The sequence below is a fragment of the Salvelinus sp. IW2-2015 genome, linkage group LG25 (assembly GCF_002910315.2).
Source record: "Salvelinus sp. IW2-2015 linkage group LG25, ASM291031v2, whole genome shotgun sequence".
In the NCBI taxonomy this organism is placed as follows: domain Eukaryota; kingdom Metazoa; phylum Chordata; class Actinopteri; order Salmoniformes; family Salmonidae; genus Salvelinus; species Salvelinus sp. IW2-2015.
This window is the reverse complement of record NC_036865.1, coordinates 16,263,686-16,287,320: the sequence shown is the minus strand read 5'-3', so window position 1 is coordinate 16,287,320 and position 23,635 is coordinate 16,263,686. Positions and strand designations below refer to the sequence as shown.

Here is a 23,635-nt window from a genome sequence, read left to right as displayed (position 1 = left end):
TTAAAATGTCCTTACGTTCATCATTTAAGTTAATACGTTCCCATAGGTTTGCATTGGTACTGTAAGACGGCCTTACCATGCCAATACACCTCATTAAATTGAATTGTGTACAGCAGTTATGTTTATGTTTATGAATAAATGAGTGTCCTGAATAATGTAGCAGTGCGGTGATAAGCGACTCTGTAGAGCTCTAGTGGTTGATATACTCCTTTCCATTGTCAAGCAAGATTTGTTGGTATCGAAGATGGATATGCTTGCATGCTAAAATACATATGCTAGCGTGCTAATGCTGATATATCATTTCTGCTCTGTCTCTTGTGTCACTTCTCTCTGGCTAGGATACCTGCCATCTCTCACTGACATCAAACTCTCAGATGAAACTCCCCATGTGTTTTAATTCTCAGAGTCTACAGCCGACTTGTAATACATCTTTTTGGCAGTTACTTCCAGCAAACTCTGAAGTCATGGAACCAATGGATGGTCTCGGGTGTTTTCTACCCATGCATGGACAGACCAGCTTACACTATTTTGCCTGGACTCTGGGGGGGGGGGGGAACTGTACAGATTTTTACATGCGTCTTCAAAAAGGAAATTTTTGATCGAAATACTTGTATTTTTGCCAGAACAATGAAGTTGTTTATGGAAATAGTGTAAATACAGAATTGCTGAACTAAAGATTATTTGACTCAGATGGTTACAGTTGTGTATATGACCTCAAGACATAAATCAGTAATGTACAGTAATCTATTTAATTTGAGTGTTCCATTTATAGTTCATCTCTAGTGGTAGGTGTGTGGAGGATATGTAAGTGAAGTGTACTTAGTGACTAACTACATGGAAATGCTGTATTTGAATGAGATGTGAAAGAAATGTTTGAATGTTTGGTTTTATCACGTTGGCCTGAGTTCTAACTTGAGATTCATGCACAAACTCTGCACTTGTTTCTTGTTTCAGCCCATAAGAAATGCGCTAGTTTAATCAGTGACCTGAGACCTGTCATATCTATGACTGTGTTATGCCATTCTTATGACAACGTTATGACAGAACCTATGTTATATCTGCTGGTTGTAAGAGGATGGAACTTTTCACTTAGTACATATCAATATCAGACGAGATCTTTCCCACTGGGCAAACACTGGTTGAATCAACGCTGTTTCCACGTCATTTCAACTCAAAAATTGTGATGACGTTGAATCAACGTGGAAAACTGATTGGATTTGCAAATGGTCAACAACGTAAGGGCATTTCACCCAACTTTAAACCTAAATCCAATGATATGGTGTCATTTGTTGTTGATTTCTCGTTGAATGCATGTTAGTTGACAACAAATGTAAATCCAAACTAGACGTTGAACTGAAAGCCTGTGCTCAGTGGGTTGGCTCTGCTGGATTCTGCCTGAATCAGAAGTTGAGGCCACACTGAAATTGGAGCGCTGTCCTTGCAGAAAGAGACTGGTAGACCCCAGGGGCTTGCATGAGAAGGTTATAGTTTAGGACTTACCATGCAGACTCCATGTCTTGCAAAGCTTGGATTTTCTGAAGAGGTTTTGCACATAAGAAAGAGACATACAGTATCTGCATGCTCTTTTTTTTCTTTACGTTTATTCTCACACTGGATATGTGTCATGGTATTAACTCTGGATGCTACCACTCAACTTACAGTATTGTTGCACACATTGCCATCGGAACTTCTTTACTTGGGCAAAATGCTGTAGGGGAAAGATTCACTTCCAATCTCCTTGTTTCCCGAATTGGGACTGAGAAATGGAAGAATATTCCTTCTTGTCGACAGTCTGCTAGCCTGACATGACTGACGGTTTTCGGTTGGTTGGCTGTCTCTTTGGGAGAGGCACAGAAGTTCTGAATCAAACTCTCTTTTAATGTATTGTCAGCATAACATGTCAGTTAGACAAATTAACTAGAAGCTATCCACTTGCCTCCACACTCCTTCAATACAGACTAACACATAAATGAACTCAACAACTCAAACCATACATCAGCAATTCCGTTTTTATTCATAGCTTGGCATTTCTAAAACAACACTTTGTTACGCTTTGTTAAGCATACTGTGCAAGAAAACTGTACATATTTGTTGTCATGTTATTTGTTTTTCACTTCACATAGAGTTACAGCTAATATGTATTTGGATAAATGTAAAGTACTTTCCATTTGCAAACAGGCTATAGCTACAGTAGGTGTTGTGAGTCCTCTACAGCCCCGTTTATACCTGGTGCTAACATATGTCCTTTGTCCTGATCTTATCCACATTCTGATTGTGCCCTTATTGTAGCCATTGTGTAACCTTTATTTAACTAGGCAAGTCAGTTAAGAACAAAATCTTATTTACAATGACGGCCTACACTGGCCAATCCCGGACAACGCTGGGCCAATTGTGTGCCGCACTATGGGACTCCCAATCACGGGCGGTTGTGATACAGCCTGGAATCGAACCAAGGTGTCTGTAGTGACGCCTCAAGCACGGAGATGCAGTGCCTTAGACCGCTGCGCCATTGCATTTACACATGGTAGTAAAATGTGTCTTGTACACATCCACTGTGTACCTATTGTGACCAGATATCCTGGTCTGTCCCTGTATGCAAATTATTTAACAGATATTCTTTCAAAATAATATTTACTTATTGTAGGACACATATATATTCCATAAGTCAATGATGTCACCTGTCAAGGACTTTAGTGGGTGGGATAGTGATGATTTCACAGTCCAGATCCATCTACACTTGAAAGATCCAGACACAATGCATTTCAGACTACCTCCGGAGTTGGTTTCTGTTAATCAACTACACCTGTTTAAAAATGTGGGCACAATCAGAACGTGGACAATATCAGGACAAAGGACACATGTTAGAATCAAGTATAAACGGAACTTATGGTTCATCAATTCAGATGTGTTTTTGGGTGATATCCTTCCATACCAGACAAAGTGAGTTGAAAGAATACATGTAAAAAATACTGGCAATATTAAGATCTAGAGGGTCAAACATAATGAACATGATCTTTTTTGGTTCAAGATTATCTGCAACTACATTTTTATTTGTATTTGTTTAACCTTTATTTTATCAGGGAGTCATAGTGAGACCAAGGTCTCTTTTACAGAAAATGCACACATCAATATAAATACTAAATATAAGCTGGAAGAAAAACACAGTCATAAAAAACAAACACATTCATCAGTAATAAGATCCTCAATCAGCTTTCTAAACTTGCCCTAAAGGGACCAGAACATCACATTTAAGAACATTTTGAAGACTGTCACACAAATAACGTGCAAGAAAACTTAAAGCTGATTTAGCTAACTCAGTAGAGACCAAAGGAATTTCCAGAGTTAGCCATCCCTGAGACCGGGTGTGGTAACTCATATGTGTAAAGTTTAGTAATGATGTTCTGTATAGTGGTACATTTTGTAAAAGTGTTTTATAAATGAAAACATAGCAGTGCATCAATTTATGTGACGTCAAAGAGGGCCAACCAACTTTCTGGTAGAGAATGCAGTGATGAGTTCTAAAATTGTCGCCCGTAATAAAGCGCAGTGCGCATCTAACGGTTTTAATGAAGTGGCAGCTGCGTTCATAAAGATGTCGCTATAGTCTAGGACCGATAGGAACGTTGACTGAATAATCTGCTTTCTACTATTTAGCGAGAGGCAGGACCTATTTCTATAGATATTCTGTTTTGATTAGTTCATGAAAATAATTATTCCAACTGCCCCTAACAGTTGGTTGGATAACAGTTTGATTTAGATGCTGATAAACCTGAGTTAGTTACAGTAGATCTGAGATCTTATTAAGATGAGTAGGAGGAGAACCGATCTTGGAGAAAACGGACTGGGATTAGCTCATGATAAGGATCTTTAAGATAACCATCCACAGTTTTGTTTTTAACTGTAACAAGTGTTATTTAGCATACAATGTGTTCTAAGGTTTCATTTGCATATACTTGGGGGCCGACTGGGAGGACAATGAAGCCTGGAGTGTATCTAATGGACTAGTTTCACATTTTCCCCGCTGCTCAACAAATTAATTATCCCCTCTCCAGGATATCAACACACAGTCAAGCAGGATTTCCATAAGTGGAATAGCGCCTTGAATGAAAATATCCTACAACAATAGCTTGCAGCAATATTGTGTTAGACCCAGTGTAAAATTGACGAGCGTGTTTCCTTTCATTGAGTACTGCATTATAGTATCTGCCTCTGCTACAGGAATGCAGTGCCAATAATTTGGAATGAGAAACCGAGGTAGAGTGAGACTCCCAGGGTCATGGAGCTGTTTGGCAATGATGGAGGTTGGTGACTGACATCATGGTGTTGAAATAGTGACACAAAAAGTAAAGAGAGAGAAATAGAGACAGGGGGTGGTGGGAGAGAAAGTAATGCACTGGTTCAGAGCCAAACATTACTTCAATGTCAGGGGAATGAAATCTCACACAAACGTATCATACTTCTGGCAAAAATAAATAACTTCAGGGCCTATGATGAATAACAAGGAAGTGTTTGTTTGTGTGTGTGTGCATGTCCATGTGCGTGTGTGCATGTCTAGCCTTAGTTGGCAGATATAAGGAATATGTGTTCCAGCCAGGATTCACTCTGCAATACCTTTGGGGGTAATAGTGAAACAAAGATTCAGGAAGCTGGGGGGTGTTTGTGTTAGAGGCTGTCCCCATGACAGTACAGACAGACAACTCCTCTGACAGAGGACATGCATACATTATTTAATGGAAATAGCTTTGTTTCTCTATCACTTCTGTGGCAAATAGTTATTATAAGGTAGACTATCCCCGAACCATGGTGAATAACATGAAGCATTGGTCATGATAACTATGCTGGTTTCGTTAAAGTCTTGCGAACCCAGACACTTAATTCTCAGAATCCGTGCTTATGGAGAATGTAAAGCTTGGAACTTAAGGTTAGTTTCCTTTAAATATTTGTTTTCATCTCCATCAATATATGTAAAAAAAAAACAACAACACACTTTCATAGAAAAATACATTTATTTTGAACAATTTGAAAATTGTATTTTGTTTACAGTAAGAAATGTGAAGTAAAAACTAAAATATTAGCTCCGCTAACAAAATGAACAATACAGTACAGCTCATGCGCTACAGCAACGTTTGCTACATGTTCAACAAGACCATCAGACAAATGTTTTATAAACAGTTTAATACTTTGACTAATCTTAAAATCACCATGATCAACACTACTTCTTCGTATTATCTTACATGTTACTGCTAAAAAGTGAATTATGACATGCTAGAAAAGGTGAACAATAGTATTGTACTTATTGTAAAATGAGCAGTAGGCTAATAAATAATACAAACTCTGTTCAATGTACCAAGCTTTTTGAATGGTCAGTTTAAGAAAAAATGTAGGCCTACATGTTTTGTATCGACCTGTACACATCCTAACAGCCTCAACTGTAGTCCAGAGATTGTTTACCAAGCAGGCATACTGATTTGTACACCAAACAAAAATATAAACACAACATATAAAGTGTTGGTTCCATGTTTCATGGGCTGAAATAAAATATCCCAGAAATGTTCCATAAGCACAAAAAGCTTATTTCTCTCACATTCTGTTCACAAATTTGTTTATATTCCTGTTACTGAGCATTTCTCCTTTGCCGAGATAATCCATCCACCTGACAGGTGTGGCATATCAAGAAGCTGATTAAACAGCATGATTATTACATAGGTGCACCTTGTGCTGGGGACAATAAAAGGCCACTTTAAAATGTGCAGTTTTTCACACAACACAATGCCACAGTCTCAGTTTTAAAGGAAGCGTGCAACTGGCACGCTGACTGCAGGGATGTCCACCAGAGCTGTTGCCAAATAATTTAATGTTAATTTCTCTACCATAAGCTGCCGCCAACGTTGTTTAGAGAATTTGTCAGTCTGTCCATCGGCCTCACAACTGCAGACCACCTGTAACCATGCCAGCACAGGACCTCCACATCCGGCATCTTCACCTGTGCTGAGAAGTGTCTGGAATAAAGCCCTTTGTGGGGAAAAACTAATTCTGATGGGCTGGGCCTGGCTCCCCAGTGGGTCGGCCTATGCCCTCCTAGGCCCACCCATGGCTGCACCCCTGCCCAGTCATGTGAAATCCACATATTAGGGCCTAATGAATTCTTTCAATTGACTGATTTCCTTACATGAACTGTAACTCCTTATGTGAACTGTAATTCCTTATATGTACTGTAATTTATTGAACTGCATTATTGGTTAAGGGCTTGTAAGTAAGCATTTCACCTGTTGTATTTGGCGCATGTGACAAATAACATTTGATTTGAAACTGTTGCGTGTTGCATTTATATTTTTGTTCAGTATAGTATGCCTTTTGTCTTATTACCTACATTCCACCTCCCCTGTGCAATAGAACAATAGATGCAGTTGTCATTATCAAGAGAACATCTGTGAGATAATCATGTTGAGCTAAATAATTAATTAGCAATACAATCTGGCACTTAAGAACACAATATTTTTTTTTCAACAATGGCATTTTCTAATGCCAAATACAACATCCACAGATGTCAAATTACACTTATTCAATACTGAAATGATGTATATACACTAAATAATAATATAAATCTATATAGTAGATTTCTAAAGTCTTGTGAAATACATATTTAGTAGCAGTTTTCAGCGACCAAAGGAAATGGTGAAAACAAAGATTTTTTAAGTTGGCACATTGAAGCACCATAATCTGTACTTACAGTACTCAGAATCTAATTTCTTAGACATTAGTACAAGTAGGAAATTCTCTTGTGATCACTCTCTCCCCATTTCTTCCATATTCTCCTGGTGATAGAATACATAAATCAAAGTAGAATTATTATGAATAGTGCCCCCAAAAACACTATTGTCACCAACCCCCCAATAATAGAATGTTTTGATGCTGGCAGCATTTTGTGGATCTTTGTGTCGCCTACCAACTAAACTAGCATAGGAACCACTGCAGGCATCAGAGTAATCATGGAATCTTAGCAGACAGACAACAGGTGGTCAATTCATTGAATCTAATGGTACAAATAACATTTCCTGTATTGCTCTGCCCATTGAAAATAAAAAGTTGGAAGGCAACAGAAGAGAAATCAATCTGTCTCAGATCACCAAGGTCTGCTGGAGGAGAGACCTGCTGTGAGATGAAGATTGGCCAAAGTGCTGACCTCCCAAAAAGCCTCCAGCCCAAATGTCTATCAGGACCACTGCAGTGCCACAATTGTCAAAAACAGTTAGCAGTCCCCTGCTTTAACAACCCAAAGTGGTTTCCCTATGTCAACCTTTATGCTTCATGCTTACAGAAGCTTATGGTGCAGATTGAATTGGAAAGTAGGCCTATACCGTAAATCTTTCTGTATCTTGTAGTGGCTTATGATGACACTTGAGATGTACACAATGCTTGCCATTGCAATCCATAATTCTGACAGAACTCATATCTGACACAAACCTATTCTGATAGAATATAAGGTAAAATGGATTTCTAGAGAGTGCTTCACTGTGGTTTTTATTGCAGCTCGCTTGATGCATTAGCCATTTCTTAGAAAATGTGTGAGTTAGCTAACTAGATAATTATGGCTTTTTAACTTGCTGTCCAAGCAAAGATGAAAACATAATACAATGTTTCAATTATACTTTTTGTTTTACCCAACGCATTAGGCGTGATTAATTGATAAAATTGCGTGCTTGACTGGGTACGAACGAGATATGGCATTTTCTTTGCAACTCTGCTGGTGACACTTTGCTGGTGACACTGTCTGTGATTTATTTAGAATTCAAGGCACACTTAACCAGCATGGCTACCACAGCATTCTGCAGCGATATGCCATCCCATCTGGTTGCGCTTAGTGGGACTATCATTTGTTTTTCAACAGGACAATGACCCAAAACACCTCCAGGCTGTGTAAGGGCTATTTGTCCAAGAAGGAGAGTGATGGAGCAATGCATCAGATGATCTGGCCTCCACAATCACCCGGCCTCAACCCAAATGAGATGGTTTGGGATGAGTTGGACCACAGAGTGAAGGAAAAGCAGCCAACAAGTGCTCAGCATATGTGGGAACTCCTTCAAGACTGTTGGAAAAGCATTCCAGGTGACTACCTCATGAAGCTGGTTGAGAGAATGCCAAGAGTGTGCAAAGGGTGGCTTCTTCAAATAACACTTTTTTGCTTAACACTTTTTTGGTTACTTCATGATTCCATGTGTGTTATTTCATAGTGTTGATGTCTTCACTATTATTCTATAATGTAGAAAAGAGTAAAAATAAAGAAAAACCCTGGAATGAGTAGGTGTGTCCAAACGTTGACTGGTACTGTAGGCTACGACATGTGATAATTTTCTTGGGAGCCTGGCTCTGAAGGCCTAGATCCAATAGGCAGGTCTGTTACTGTTCTAGACGCTAAGTCAAACTTACCTATGCTCCTGATCTTCAGTTCTTTCTCCATGAGTTCCTTCTCTGTGGGGAACTCACTGAGCTTCATCTTGGACATGGTATTGTTCTGCCCGACTGTGCCAATCATCTCCGGCTCCTTTTCCTGGTTCTCCTCAGCCTGGACATGGATCCAGGGGATTTTCCTAACAAGCCAGACACCACTCGACTGACGTCATGCAAACTTAACCTGCAGCACTGTAAGAACTTCACTTATGTGTTAATAGTTGAGAGTATAATGTGGCTTCCGAATGACACTAAGACAAAATAAGACAAAATAGGTTGACTATAACCAACCAATCAATATCATAATGAGAACATACCTTTTCAACTTGAAGATGAAGAACGCAGCTAAACCAACAAATGCCACAGATAGCAACATCAGCATGACTGAGCTACTGTGAATAGGGTTGGTGTAAACCAGAGGTGCTGGGGAAAGACAGAGAAAGACCAGTTTCTGCTTTAGCCAATTCCTTTGTTGATATCATTTATTTAATGTAGTATTGTCTTTGTGTTACTCTTGTCTATAACTGTTCTGTACTGTGTCATGTACGTTTTGCGTGGACCCCAGGAAGAGTAGCTGCTGCATAAGGGATCCTAATAAACTAAAAAAATCATGCCAAACACAAAAAAGACTTGGAGAAAAACAAGAGGAGAAACCAGCAAATATTCAAACATTTTCACGTAGTATGAGCCCATTAGGTCTGAGCGGTTCAGAAGGAGCGGTATCTGTCATGTGCCATTTTAAGACGGCATACAAAGGGCCTCCATACATGAGGTCGCACTCTATCTCCCCATGCATCTGAAAGGTTTGTGCTTAGTCATGGCTTTAAGTGCTGAGGCGTATTATTCTGAGTATGTATTAGCCCACCCCTCCCAAACCATATTTCTCTCTTCCAAGATGAGACCAGTGAAGTTGATGACCTTTCCATAGCATTTTAAAGGCTTCTCAGACCTTTCCATGCAGACACAAGTGAAGACAGATCAATCGCTGGATGAAAAGGGTAAAGTAATGTGTGCTTGATCGACACGTTTTGGTGATATGCTAATATCCAAATGACCCCACTGATTTCCAAGGTGCATACTAAAGATACACGTTGTTAATCGTATTATTGATCGCAATGACTCCAAGACACTCTACTGTAATAAGATAGTTATAAAAGGGATTCAATGGAAAATGTCCATCAATATCTGCTGTTGACATTAGTTGACATTGGCTGGTGAATTGAGTGTCAGTACAGTGCTTATTATAGTATTTTGAATTGTTTATGTATTGTTATTTTGCACTTTATACTGTGAAAGAGACAAAGAAAAACTGCAACTTACCCAAAGTTAGCTGTGTGATGTAAATAATTATTTGAGTGTCAGCTTTCAACTCAAACTGGACCAATCCTTGGTTCAGGGCATTTATAACAAGGTTTGATATCTGTTTGACATAATAGACAAATTACTTGGCACCCCAAAATGTGCATTTGCAAAGATTATTCTTTTTCAAATTTGAATAAAGGTTTATGATAACATTCTCTTGGAAAACCAATTAAGTCAGTTAAACCCCATTGTTTATACAAATGTGGATTTTGAGCAGATTAATTAGACGATTAGATCTGTTCTAGAAGATTTMCAAAAAGACAAACTCTTGTAAGATGTCAAGCAAAATATGCTTACACTCACTAAGTCCTCTTTGTTCCGCTTCCCATGTTCAGGCAACTGTGTCTCAGGCAGGATAAATAGTTCTGCTGTTGTTGGAACACCTGGAAACAACGATACCAATAGCCGTTCCTCTGGAAATCCAGAAACCTGTAATAACAGTCTTACAGTCAAACATACACACTGCTATTGTGGGRAAACACATGATACTAAACATCTATGTTTACTTTACTTCCTTAATATGTCACATTGAATGAAGTAATCCGCTTAATGTCTCATGTTTTGAAATTGTTAAGACCATAAAATACATTGCTTGACAAACTCATGTCGACTGTTGTCCCAGAGGGAACTTCTTCCTGTACCTGTGATACAGCTGTCCTCACCACGCGGCCCACGTCCTCTCTCCACTCCGGGATGTCAGGGTTGTGCTCGTCCAAAGCCGGAGAGAACGATAACAGCAGGGATTTGAAGAAATCTGTTATACATGGAGGATGCTGCATGAACCCTCTACCACAAAGTGTTTCCGTGTGGCAATGTACCATTAAGAATTCTTCAGTTTGCTCAGAATTGCTTTTGATCTGACATGAATTTACAATTTCTTCTTGTTCCTCATGGCATGGAGGTGACTAGCTGGGAGTAGAGGTGACTAGCTGGGAGTAGAGGTGACTAGCTGGGAGTAGAGGTGACTAGCTGGGAGTAGAAGATGAACTAGCTGGGAGTAGAGGTACGAGCTGGGAGTAGAGGTGACTAGCTGGGAGTAGACGTGACTAGCTGGGAGTAGAGAGTGACTAGCTGGGAGTAGAGGTGACTAGCTGGGAGTAGAGGGTGACTAGGCTCTGGGAGTAGAGGTGACTAGCTGGGAGTAGAGGTACTAGCTGGGAGTAAGAGGTGACTAGCTGGGAGTAAAGAGGTGACTAGCTGGGAGTAGAGTGCCTAGCTGGGAGTAGAGGTGACTAGCTGGGAGTAGAGGTGACTAGCTGGGATGAGAGGTGACTAGCTGGGAGTAACAGGTTACTAGCTGGGAGTAGAGGTGACTAGCTGGGAGTAGAGGTGACTAGCTGGGAGTATAGATTACTAGCTGGGAGTATAGAGTGACTAGCTGGGAGTAGAGGACTAGCTGGGAGTAGAGGTGACTAGCTGGGAGTAGAGGTTACCTAGCCTGGGAGTAGAGGTGACTAGCTGGGAGTAGAGGTGACTAGCTGGGAGTAGAGGTGACTAGCTGGGAGTAGAGGTTACTAGCTGGGAGTAGAGGTGACTAGCTGGGAGTAGAGGTGACTAGCTGGGAGTAGAGGTGACTAGCTGGGAGTATAGATTACTAGCTGGGAGTAGAGATGACTAGCTGGGAGTAGAGGTGACTAGCTGGGAGTAGAGGTGACATCCACATTGTCACTAACAAGGAGGCAGTGTTTACATGAACATAGAAGATGGGTGATTAAAATGTTGCATACCTACGTTACATTCATATTACCAATAAAGACATTCGAAGGACTCCTTCCCACTCACCTTTGACAATGATGACCTTGGTATCCTGCAGTATGTTGCACCCAGAAGACACTTGGACCATGATCCTGTTCATGCCCTCCTTCCAAAACGTGTACGAGATGCTTCCATCCAAGGTTATTAAGGGCTGGGTTTCGCAAGATAAAGAGAATGGCATAGAAAACTGCACAACCTTGYCTTTTCCAGCACACATGAAAAACACAAAGGACCAAAATAACTTTCTGCAAATAAACTCAAGGTCAGAGTAATTGGGTGAAGGAACCTCACCTCGGAGCTGTTTTCAAACCACCAGAAGAAGGTGAGTGTTCTGTGGTGGACAGGCCAGACCACAGCCGTTAGGTTAGCTTCTTTCTTCCTGATGGCAACAATAGGAGCTGAGAGATACACACGCTCCACTGGGCCTGAGACACACCAAAGCACACAAGAGAAGCACATTGGCCAATACAAACTGAAAGCAGTCTTTTTGGGAACAGTAAATTGGTTAGTTGACCAAAACAACGAAATCAAACAGCTTCATAAGCACTTAACATTCAATCCATTAAATGTTGTTGTAGGTCAATCTATAGTTGGTGACATATGATCATCCGTAATCTATGCTGGTGTCAGTAGTTTACTGTGGTAACATGCTTGGGCAGGAAAAGTAATTAAACCACATTAGACATAAGAGAACCAGAGTTTCTCATTGACATACTGGTGATGTGTAGAAACATGGAGCTAATGTCATAACCCTGGCTGTTCTCTGCATGTGCTGTCACTCTGAAGATCCCATCTTCTCTATAGCTGTGTTTGATTCCATCGCCTCTCCGGCTCAGGTTGTACATGAACGTGATGCCGTCCCCAAAGTCTAGCTGGATATAAGTCCACAATGAGTTTCCCTGGAGACAAGAAGTAAGACAGGCATCATTAGTCAAAACAGATTATGTTATGACACTGCATTATCTTTCACATGGAAGAGCTGTCTATGGAAATACTTGGGGTGAGATTTGAGATTAGACATTGGAGAAGTACAGGGACCAGTTATTCTAAACTTTTAAATCAGAATCAGAATGAGCCGGATTCTGTAATCCTCTTTTTTTGCTATCCAGRATCAGATCAATCTGGCCATTTCTTTGCMATTTTTTTCAGAAAATAATCKAATAGGATCTTTCTGATCCAGATACCACAATATCAAGATCACAGAATCAGGATATTCAGTGGTTTGAACAGGCCTACACCTTGCCATCTACTGGGCAGGTTATGGGACTACTTCTACACTGTCATAGGGAAACAGAGATGAGTAAACTACATGAACAAATGTACCTAGATTACAAATAATAGAGCCTGCATATCACTTATAAGTAAGTACATTTATTTGAAACTTCTCAATATAACAACATATCTATACTGCGATCAATTAAACAAAATTCAACGTTGGTTATCAGATGTAAGAACGTTTTTAAAAACMTKGTCACCTTAGTTACATTGACATTTCTTTTTTRTAGAGCTTTCACCTTTCTAAATCCACCCTGAATCCACCCTTCATGTGGTGTCAAGATAATCCAGATTTTGGGCATCAAAACTATCCCAATCACTATTTTTGAAAAACACAAACACTTAATTCAACCCTGTTTAAAGGTGAGATTGGATTACCAAATCTGTATCCCTATCAGAAKCACCTTTTTCAGTTTTGTAAAAACCCAATTCTAACATTTAGTCCTATTCGATTGCCGAAATATGATCAGATAACTTTGGAAAAATTGGGCCCTAAATTTTCTATAAAGATAGAAAGCCAAACAGACACAGACAAATGTAGTGAGTCATAGTGCTTTCATCCCAAAACCAGACGAGAACAATTCAGGCTCTGGGGACGTCACGTCAACCAACACTTCAAAAGCACAAGATAATCCAGGACAAACATCCACAGTTTACTGATGAAATAATAATAATATGGCTAGTAATGGCACAGTTTCAGTTAGTGGTGGGAGAGGAAACTCACATCGTCCAGATACACCAGGAAGGTGACATTACTGCCCACGGTGGCGGTGAGCTCTCCCTGGCTGGTAGTCAGTCTGAGGCCTCTGGGAGGCCTGGGGGAACAATGCTGTTTCCTGGGCGAGTACACATCCTTCCCTCCCTCTTTGCAATTATTGGACAAAACCTTTCTGTACCTGAACATTCACAGCATAGATGTACTTTTAGAATGGAGAGTGAGACTAGGTTTAATGTGATCTCACAATGCAGAGAGAGTAATTTGCTGAACAAAGGGCCCTATCAAATCACAGCACAGAGTGTTATTTTGCCCAAGGAAGGAAGGAATTAGGGACAGTACTACAAGTTACCTACCCTGTGCTGTTGAGGTAGTTATGGCTAGTGCTACAGCTTCTTGGCACAGTGCTTGGGTTGAACCAAAAAGCAGGGGTACACTTTCCATCGGCTTGACGTTCATACCCATAATCACTGTAAAACATGAGACATTTCAGTCTCCTTTCCCCTATCTCACGAAAAAGTATTTTCAGTTGAACRATAGGTAAGACTTAGTGCTAGTATGACTACATGGTTTAAAATCATAACTAGAGACATGACTATTGTCAGACAGGTAGGATCAAAGAGAATTTCAGACAGAAAGATAAGACATTTAGAATTCATTTAGCAATTACTTACTTATTAATTGGATGATGATAAATCATTTGACATTATGTAAATTAGACCAGCCTGTTAGTCATATTCACAATTTTCAAACTATAATTGGATTGTGTGTATGCATGAACAGTGGCTATATGCAATAAACTAGAGAACATGTTGGGAATTGAAGAGGTATAAAGTTGAGCAAACTAATATTTGTGGTGGTTAGATGTGTGATTGGGAGGGCTGTTAAGTCTGTCAGGCTCCAATAATTAAGAAACAATTACATTTAATGTCCAGCAGAGTGTTGGGTCAATGGGTTACACTTACAATGCCCTTGCCTATTCACTGACGTAACAAATGAGGAAGTCTACCATTACTTGCCATTCAAAATCATATGTCCTGCAGATGCATGGTTCTGAGGATATGACTCGGGAGTAGTCCTGGGCCAGCATACAGCGGTTACCCGGCCTCCGTTTCATAAAGGTCTGCTTCTCTCCCATCACACAGGGCTCTCCCTATCAAACAACATGACATGTCATTCCCTGTGGGGAATTTCATTACATTGATTCAATGTTTTTTAGTGCTCAACAGTCTGAAATTATACTGTATGAATATACAATGTGATTCAGCGTGTGTGTGTGTGTGTGTGTGTGTGTGTGTGTGTGTGTGTGTGTGTGTGTGTGTGTGTGTGTGTGTGTGTGTGCATTCGTGTGCTGTGTTTACAGTTACAATAAACGAACATGCCCATCTTGATGTTGGCATCAAATCAATAACTTTCAATATGTCTTTTACCTTGTTATGTAGGTGCCAAGTCTGATAATCTCCATCCATGCATCTCCTGCTAAAGATGGCTTTGTAGTCAATCTTTATCAGCTGCCATTCTGAAACACGGCTTAAGTGTCCAGTGAAACTTAAATCAACAAAACAAAACATTAGGTAAGTTGTTAGCCTTATTGTCTTTGTCGCTTGTAAAATTAACTTCTTATTGCTGCAATCCCGTTAACGGGATCGATATGACAACAGCCAGTGAAAGTGCAGGGCGCCAAATTCAAACAACAGAAATCTCATAATTAAAATTCCTCAAACATACATGTATTTTATACMATTTTAAAGGTAATCTTGTTGTTAATCCCACCAAARTGTCCGATTTCAAATAGGCTTTACAGTGAAAGCACCACAAACGATTATGTTAGGTCACCGCAAAATCACAGAAAAACACAGCCATTTATACAGCCAAAGACAGGAGTCACAAAAAGCAGAAATAGAGATAAAATGAATCACTAACCTTTGATGATCTTCATCAGATGACACTCATAGGACTTCAAGTTACGCAATACATATATGTTTTATTCGATAAAGTTTATATTTATATCCAAAAACCTCAGTTTACATAGGGGCCATGTTCAGAAATGCCTCCAAAATATCTGGAGAAATTGCAGAGAGCCACGTCAAATAACATAAATACTCATCATAAACTTTGATGAAATATACATGTTTTATATAGAATTAAAGATACACTTGTTCTTAATGCAACCGCTGTGTCAGATTTCAAAAAGCTTTACGGCAAAAGCACAATATTCAATAATCTGAGAACAGCGYTCAACCACAAAAGGAAGCCATACAGTTACCCGCCAAATTGTGCAGTCAACAAAACTCATAAAAAGCATTATAARTCTTCACTTACCTTTGCTGATCTTCMTCGGAATGCACTCCSAGGACTTCCACTTCCACAAGAAATGTTTGTTTTGTTCGGTAAGGTCCATCATTTATGTCCAAATAGCTATTTTTGTTAGCGTGTTTGGTAAACAAATCCAAAGTCAGGAAGCKCGTTCACTAAAAGCAGACRAAATGTCAAAAAGTTCCRTAACAGTCAGTAGAAATATGTCAAACGATGTATTGAATCAATCTTTAGAATGTTTTTAACATAAATCTTCAAAAATGTTCCAACCGGAGAATTACATTGACTTCAGATGTGCGATGGAACAGAGCTCCCTCTCATGTGATCTCGCATGGTCAGAGCATGGTCAGAGCATGGTCAGGTCATGGTAGACTTGACTAATTCCTGTGTCCTTCGGCCCCACTTCACAGTAGAGGCATCAGACAAGGTTCTCCAGACTGTTGACATCTAGTGGAAGCCGTAGGAAGTGCAAACTCATCCATATCCCACTGTGTATTCAATAGGGGCTGGGTTGAAAATCGACCAACCTCAGATTTCCCACTTCCTGTTTGGATTTYTTCTCAGGTTTYTGCCTGCCATATGAGTTCTGTTATACTCACAGACATCATTCAAACAGTTTTAGAAACTTCAGAGTGTTTTCTATCCAATAGTAATAATAATATGCATATATTAGCAACTGGGACTGAGGASSAGGCAGTTTACTATGGGCACCTCTGGGCACCWTTCATCCAAGCTACTCAATACTGCCCCTGCAGCCATAAGAAGTTTTAAGTTGCTGGGTCTGCTCAGACCAGTATATTGCTGCTGTGGCTGAGACGCACAAACTAAACACAAACAAAAATAATATATATGCAAACACAATTACGTGTATCGCACCTCTGGGCAAACAAAACATTGTAAATTGAGAAATTAAGTGTAAACGCTATTTACCCATTCATGCATAATAACAACACTATTTTACTCTCATAACCAGATGAGCTGGAATCTAGAATATGAGGTCTGTGTTTACTTAATGTTGGCCAAATCCCGACTCCACTTACGTGATGATGTGATTCTCTGGCTGCATGAGAACTCCATCCAGAAACAAAGGAGCCAGAGAGAAACTGTGGCGATCCCATTTCTTACCCTCGTCCAGACTTACCCTGTTTCACAACACAGGACAACAACTATTAACATCTGATTGAATACATAATGTAGTTATTAGTTTCAAGTTTCAAGTTTTAATGTCACATGCACAAGTACAGTGACATGCCTTTCTTGCAAACTCAAAACAAGGACTATGTTAGCAATGGTATAATTACAATTATAAACTGGGTGGTTTGAGCCCTGAATTCTGATTGGCTGACAGCCATGGCATATCAGACCGTATACCACRGGTATGACAAAACATTTAGTTTCACTGCTCTAATTACGTTGGTAACCAGTTTATAATAGCTATAAGGCTCCTTGAGGGTTTGTGATATATGGCCAATATACCACGGCTAAAGGCTGTGTCCAGGCACTCTGCGTTGCGTCGTGCTTAAGAACAGCCCTTCGCCGTGGTATATTGGCCGTATACCACACCTCTGGCCTTATTGCTTAAGTACACGACAATTCCAAAAGACGTAACTCTAGGGCATCTTTGTAATCTTTGTAAGGTGTGACAATGAAAAGAGTTTAACAGAAAATATTTCTGACCATTTCTACAAACAGAGGTCAACAAAATGTGTCCAAATTCCTAGTGTTACTGTTCTTAAGACAGTAAGATACATTCTCACCATGACGTAGATGAAAAATGAAGTACYCTTATCAGCTTGTTCTCTATGTGGGAAATGATCCCAACTACGCACTCAACAATGGAACTAATGTTTCCCGGGTCTAGGTAAATGTCGAAGGCAACAAAACATAAAAAAATKGATATGGCTCACGCTCTAACAATTGAGGGACTTAAATCACCTTTCACAGATCTTAATTGATTGTGACACTKTTTCAGTGCGGGGGACATCAAAGTATCTGGTGTGACAGAGTTCCAAAAACACAAGGACCCAGGCCAACAAAGTCCCTCGGTACTTCAAACMTGTACTTGGCTACATTTGCATAAAAGCTCTCGAAAATACCCACGAACAGTACAAAGCGGTAACAGCCATTTTTTGGTTGAAAGGATTCTGACAGTTTTGATGTGGTGAGAGAAACAGTTGCAATTGCTGGAGATAGWCATCCCATGCAAACGTACCTTGCCAATCAGCATTTCAAAGGCTAAATATAATCGTATGCAACAACAACACCAAAACTGAAATCAGAATGAAATTAATTGTGTCCTGAAATAGGAACTTCAGCATTAGTCTCAATGTTTTGCACACCAGTTTCTGAAATCAACTGGTAAGTTACAGTATAACGCATCTTTACATACAGTGAATATCATTATTATACTCCCATACGCTGTAGTAGAATTACAGTGAACGTACCATACGTGCCGGATGGGTACTGTTGCAACTAAAGAAACTGCAACTAAAGCACCTCCATTGTCAAGAAACCAAACACCGAGTTCTTCTTCAAAAATCTAAAGAAGGTAGAACACAATAAACATGATTTACATCAGAAGTTGTTCACATTCAAAATGCAAATTTTAGACAAAACTAACTGAAGTTGGAGCCCATTTTGAGGCACAGATTGGTCTCACCTGTCTCCAGCTATTTCCAGCATCAGATGTTATAAACATTCCAAGGTTAGTGGAGGACAGCTCTGTACCAATGTTGCCTGAAAACAAAAACAAATATATGAATTCATATACCGATATATTTGCATAGTAAAGACACATATTTTCAAAGAAAACAAACCTGCATAACATCATCACAGCTATGCAGCTTTTAATTTTTTATAAATTGAAGGACCTGATCTCATTATAAACACGTTTATTGATCTGTATTCCGTTTACAGATTTTTACATTTCTACCACATATAAAAGTTTGCACAACGTTTTCTTTTAACAGCTGTGCCTACCTTTACTAATTTGTTGGTTGAACACAGAAACAGGCATTATCAACCTATTTCCACTTCTGTACTACCTGTAGCTACAATGATCCCAGGTGCTGAGTCCATGCTGAAGATGCGTCCAGGCAGGTAAGGGTTCACTGGCGTATCCAGGTGCAGATGCAGAGAACAAAATGGCTGCCAAAACAAACACAATGGATTCAATTTAGATATAGACGTAAACCAAGACACCAAATCAAACATCTTATTCGGATCCATATCTGACTCATTTATATTTGACTCTGTATTCAAACTGCGCAAACTAATCTCTATTTAAAAAGGAGGTTTACAAAGACCATTTATGGAACAAATACACTTTTTTAATCTTTTCCACCAACAGATTGAAACTGCCTGCAGAGGACATTGGAGCTGGCRTTTCCATTTTAAAGCCATGTAATTAAAAAATCCTCAAGATGCAAAGATAAATCTGACAAACTTGTTTCATTTACTGATAAATCTGAATCACTCATCTCTCTGATTCAGCCACTTTGTGAAACATTAATAGAAGCTTTTACAAACCCAGAAGGGAGGCCAGAGTACAACGGGCATTTGAACGACACAGACAAAAACAGTGTTATATCAATAATTCCTCTCATTCTTTCCTAAATGCATAATATGTGCATATTATGTTATYAACTCGCTTTTAACATTTCAAATGATTGTATCATTTAAATTAATATCAAACATATCTAACCCAGAACACCACTAACTGTCATTAACTGTAATGTATCTGCACAGTGATTACTGGAGGCAAATTGAAATAGTTGAGGTTAATGGAGATTTTGACACACTTTGTGGACTAGCAACTGCCATGAACAACTACAACTCTTAAATCAATGAGCTTTGGTTGGATTGGAACATTTGATGAAWGAATTTGTTCAGAAGCCGAATGAATTTGGTCATCATCCACCACGCCATCCATAACTTCAACTCACCAGGATGCAGTGCAGACTGTTTCCAGCCACATCAGTGTTGGGGGCTTGCAGCAGGGCCCAGGTCTGACCCTTGTTATAGGTGATGGATGTCTTCACTTCATGGCCCACCAATTTGTTGGCTAGAAATATGCCATTTATTCCTTCTACCTAGAATGACAATAAGCCAAATGGATAAAACAAAAGAGGTATCGCATTGAGAGAGAGAGTGTATGTCATTATTTTAAACAATAACTTCATGGTTATGAAAATTCCTTGGACTGCGCAAAACTACAGTGGAGATGAAATCATACACAGGAAGTATGCCTTTCAGAGGTACTAAACAAACGTTACTTAACATAGTAATATGGTACACCTAAGAGCACCTTATGGAGGTTGTTCCACAGGCTGAGTGTCTTACATACACATACAATAGATGTACCTTATACAGGTCGACCAGTAAATTTCCGCCTGGCTCTCTTCTGGTCCGGAGGTTCTCTAGAGACAGAGTGAAGTAGACCCCTGGAGAGTCTGAGATATACAGGCTGTAGGTGTCATTCTGGTTCCACTCCTGTACAGCAGAAAACACCTGCTTCTCATTTGTACTGATGATGTGCATGTCCTGTTAGAGGAGCGAGAGATGGTGAAAGGATGAACATAYGGGCAGGTAGGTAGAGACAAATAGATAGACACACAGACAGATGGAGAGAAATATACTGTAGAGAGAGCGAAATAACAAGTGTGCTTCAAGATGAGCAGCTTACAGCCTCCACAACATGACAGCATTCTAAGTAAAGTGAGGCTTCAGAAATGAAAATTGTCTCATGTTCCTCAAACTGTAGCTGCATCTGTTGCAAGGTGTATTTGGGTAGTTTGATGCTTACCTTAGGAAGACAGTATTTGGGTAGCTGAATTCGTTTAAATGATTCCCTCATATAGGACACAAAGTAACTCGCCTGCCCTGACTTGGTAACCTGTGGAAGAAAAAAACGTCTTGCTTCAAGAGCTCTTGTGGGCTAATAAGCATAACGCTAGCTTGTCAAGTTCATATTTTATTGAGTATGTTAAACTCATCGATGTTTCAGGCATGCTGGCCTTCATTAGAATGAATCAATTTGAAATGTCAATGATTTTAACACACTCATTTTTTACTGCACCTTGACTTGAGGTCGTGGAAGGACTGACTTACCCCACAGAAGAACTCTATTATTTTTCAAACCTACACCATTGGAATGAAACTATATTCTWGAAGTGAAAATGTAGGTACAACTTAAATCCAGTTTTGGTAAATCGAGTTGAGCCATTTCAATACAAGAATTTACAAAAATTATAATGAAGAAATACATTTAAAATCAGAATTGTTTTTGTATAATTTAGGGACTTGATGCTACAGCACGGTAAGCAATACAAGATTATACACCAACATCCCAATTAAATACTACTGTATTTACAGTTASTGAACAAATGGTTTTGTTCTTCTCTACATGTCTTAGATGTACCACTACCACCCCTCCACTCTATGGCCCACACCACTTGATTTCTTATTTTCTAATCAACTAGAGGGATGGCGATTGTCTCCAAACAGACTACATTAGAGCTCTAATGGAATAATCTATCGAAAATCAATGGGCTACATTTTCACAGGCCAGATTTCTGAGGATGTTGCACTTGGCTGTTCCTTCTCCCCCAAGAGACATTCGAGAGGTGTTGAAGACTGCTTATTTCGTTGTAGCCCAATCGATAACCTCATTACTCTTTGTCAAGTTAAATCCAACTGCCCGAAGCAATGAAAGTCACAAGAAAGTCATCTGTACCGCCACAGCTCCCTGCACAACCTGGTCTCAGAGCATTTCATATTATTCTGTACAGAAATMCAAGACACTCCATTTAGTATGATATGTTACGTTTCGAATGGTATGTATTAATTAATTTGTCCATCACCCATTTTGTATGATATGTTACGAATTACAATTTGAATTATATGTTACGAATTTGCTAAATGTATGATAGTTACGAATTGTACCTAGGTGGCTAGGTGGCTAACGTTAGCTAGGCTAGGGGTTAGGGGTTAGGGTTAAGTTTAGGAGTTAGGTTAAAAGGTTGAGGTTAGGGTTAGGGTTAGGGGAAGGGTTAGCTAACATGCTAAGTAGTTGCAAAGTATCTAAAATGTAGTAAGCAGTTGAAAAGTTGCTAATTAGCTAAAATGTTAAAGTTGCCCGTAATGAGATTAACGTTATACACCCACCATCCACCCCGACCAACCAACCTACTTTAGTTTTTGCCTCAAGTAACCATCTGTCTTATGTAACCATACCCAGCATAACATATCATACAAATTTGAGTGTCCGGAATTCCATTTACTATGTTACGCCTAGTCTATGAGACAAGCCAGCTGTGTCCAACTGGGCTATTTTCGCCAAAATCTATGATGGGGTCAATTCCATCTCAACTCCAATTCGATTCAGACATTGTATTGGATCATCATTTATGACCCAGACAGTTACTAATTATTTAGAATGAGAATTATTTTGTTCATTAATCGCATTTTCAATTAAATCCCTGAATTGACATAGTTGAAACAAATCAATTTACCACTGTACAATCCTACCATTTATCTACATACTCACAAATGTGATTTTTATAGGCAAGACGCAGCCCCACATAACCATAAACCCCACATTACATATCTGTCTCATTCTAAACCAAAAGAGAACACTTGAAGAGCACTTACTGTATGTCGTGTAAGTCTTAGCAAACCATTTCTACATCATATTATTAAATACTGTTACACAATAGGTGAACCTAAACCCTCATTAGTGCTGCAAAACTGTGTAAATGGAGGAAGAGCAAAGCTGACAGAGAAAGACAGACATCTTCAGCTGTAAATGGAAATCAATGGCAACAGGAGGCAGTAGAAATCAACTCAGTCATAATGACACACAATGCCATTGCCTAATGCGAGCCAATGTCATGTCAACCTAGTTGGCAATAACAACCTCAAACGCCATACAGATTCCTTGCCCAATTATAAGAAAAGCCTTTCAGCAGATGTGATGAAAAAAACACCTATTTTTTTCAGCAGTCACAGAATCCTTCAACATCATAGGCAGCCTGGACAATAGATAATCAAGATCTAAGTGTAGCAGGTATTTGGAAAGAAAGCCATTTTGAAGACTTCAACGGTACAACACTGATTGGCCGCAACAGAAGAACAGAGTTCACAGAAAAACACAAGCCTTTTGTGAACGTATAAAAAGTACCGGAGAAATAGACAGATACAGTACACACCTGAACAAACACATAGTTGTCCTGAACAACCAGAGAATTTTTGTCTATGTATCCCGGGAACAGGTATTGTCTGTTTGATTCTGTGCATCGTTGAGCTCTGCACTTAACATACTGAGCACCTAACACAGAAGAGAACTAGATTAGTTGTCAGTAACAATCCTAGAAAAAACAACCAATGAGGAGAAATCACAAACGAATGGACTTCCGTCTATCTTTAGTGGGCACTACTCTTTCCAAACCAATTCTAAATGTTCTGGGGACAGGATAAAAATAGCATTCCTCTTGCACTGTGACAAAAACAAAAAAAGTGTTGATAATTCAATCATTGTCTCTCACATCACACAAGTAATACTATTTTGTCCCACCCAGGAATCTCAGTAACTGGTTTGATTGAATAAAGTCTATAGTGTTAGTGTTTTTGGAGAATCAAGGTTCTGATATGGGGCACAAGGGACCGATTAAAGGGAAAAAAACTCTATCAATCTATTATATAAAGCTCTATATTTGTCAAGAGACTCCTACTCTGCTTTACAGTGCTTCTGGGACCTATCCTGCA

The 23,635-nt window shown here is 39.4% G+C and overlaps 2 protein-coding genes across 3 annotated transcripts in view; one reads left to right on the top strand and one right to left on the bottom strand.

The window, feature by feature from the left end:
• The window catches only part of LOC111951581 (VPS10 domain-containing receptor SorCS1-like), a 61,561-nt gene extending 56,761 nt beyond the window's left edge, over positions 1–4,800 (top strand). The window contains exon 27 of the mRNA XM_023969744.2: positions 339–4,800. Within this exon, the coding sequence (XP_023825512.1) occupies positions 339–397 (59 nt within the window). The 3' untranslated portion in view covers positions 398–4,800. The remainder of the gene's footprint in view (positions 1–338) is intronic.
• LOC111952051 (VPS10 domain-containing receptor SorCS3-like) overlaps positions 4,800–23,635 on the bottom strand; it is a 54,367-nt gene continuing 35,531 nt past the window's right edge. The window contains exons 7-27 of one of the 2 annotated variants that reach the window (XM_023970490.2): positions 23,080–23,198; positions 20,676–20,765; positions 20,234–20,413; positions 19,816–19,962; positions 18,916–19,018; positions 18,531–18,607; positions 18,316–18,410; positions 16,912–17,013; positions 14,986–15,103; positions 14,575–14,708; positions 13,912–14,025; positions 13,565–13,736; positions 12,281–12,464; positions 11,857–11,990; positions 11,593–11,716; positions 10,452–10,564; positions 10,108–10,239; positions 9,769–9,868; positions 8,766–8,871; positions 8,428–8,588; positions 4,800–6,815 (exon numbers count right to left, since the gene is read on the bottom strand). In XM_023970490.2, coding sequence (XP_023826258.1) covers positions 6,751–6,815; positions 8,428–8,588; positions 8,766–8,871; positions 9,769–9,868; positions 10,108–10,239; positions 10,452–10,564; positions 11,593–11,716; positions 11,857–11,990; positions 12,281–12,464; positions 13,565–13,736; positions 13,912–14,025; positions 14,575–14,708; positions 14,986–15,103; positions 16,912–17,013; positions 18,316–18,410; positions 18,531–18,607; positions 18,916–19,018; positions 19,816–19,962; positions 20,234–20,413; positions 20,676–20,765; positions 23,080–23,198 — 2,570 coding nt within the window. In that variant the 3' untranslated portion in view covers positions 4,800–6,750. The remainder of the gene's footprint in view (positions 6,816–8,427; positions 8,589–8,765; positions 8,872–9,768; positions 9,869–10,107; positions 10,240–10,451; positions 10,565–11,592; positions 11,717–11,856; positions 11,991–12,280; positions 12,465–13,564; positions 13,737–13,911; positions 14,026–14,574; positions 14,709–14,985; positions 15,104–16,911; positions 17,014–18,315; positions 18,411–18,530; positions 18,608–18,915; positions 19,019–19,815; positions 19,963–20,233; positions 20,414–20,675; positions 20,766–23,079; positions 23,199–23,635) is intronic. The other variant, XM_023970491.2, reaches the window with a different exon arrangement.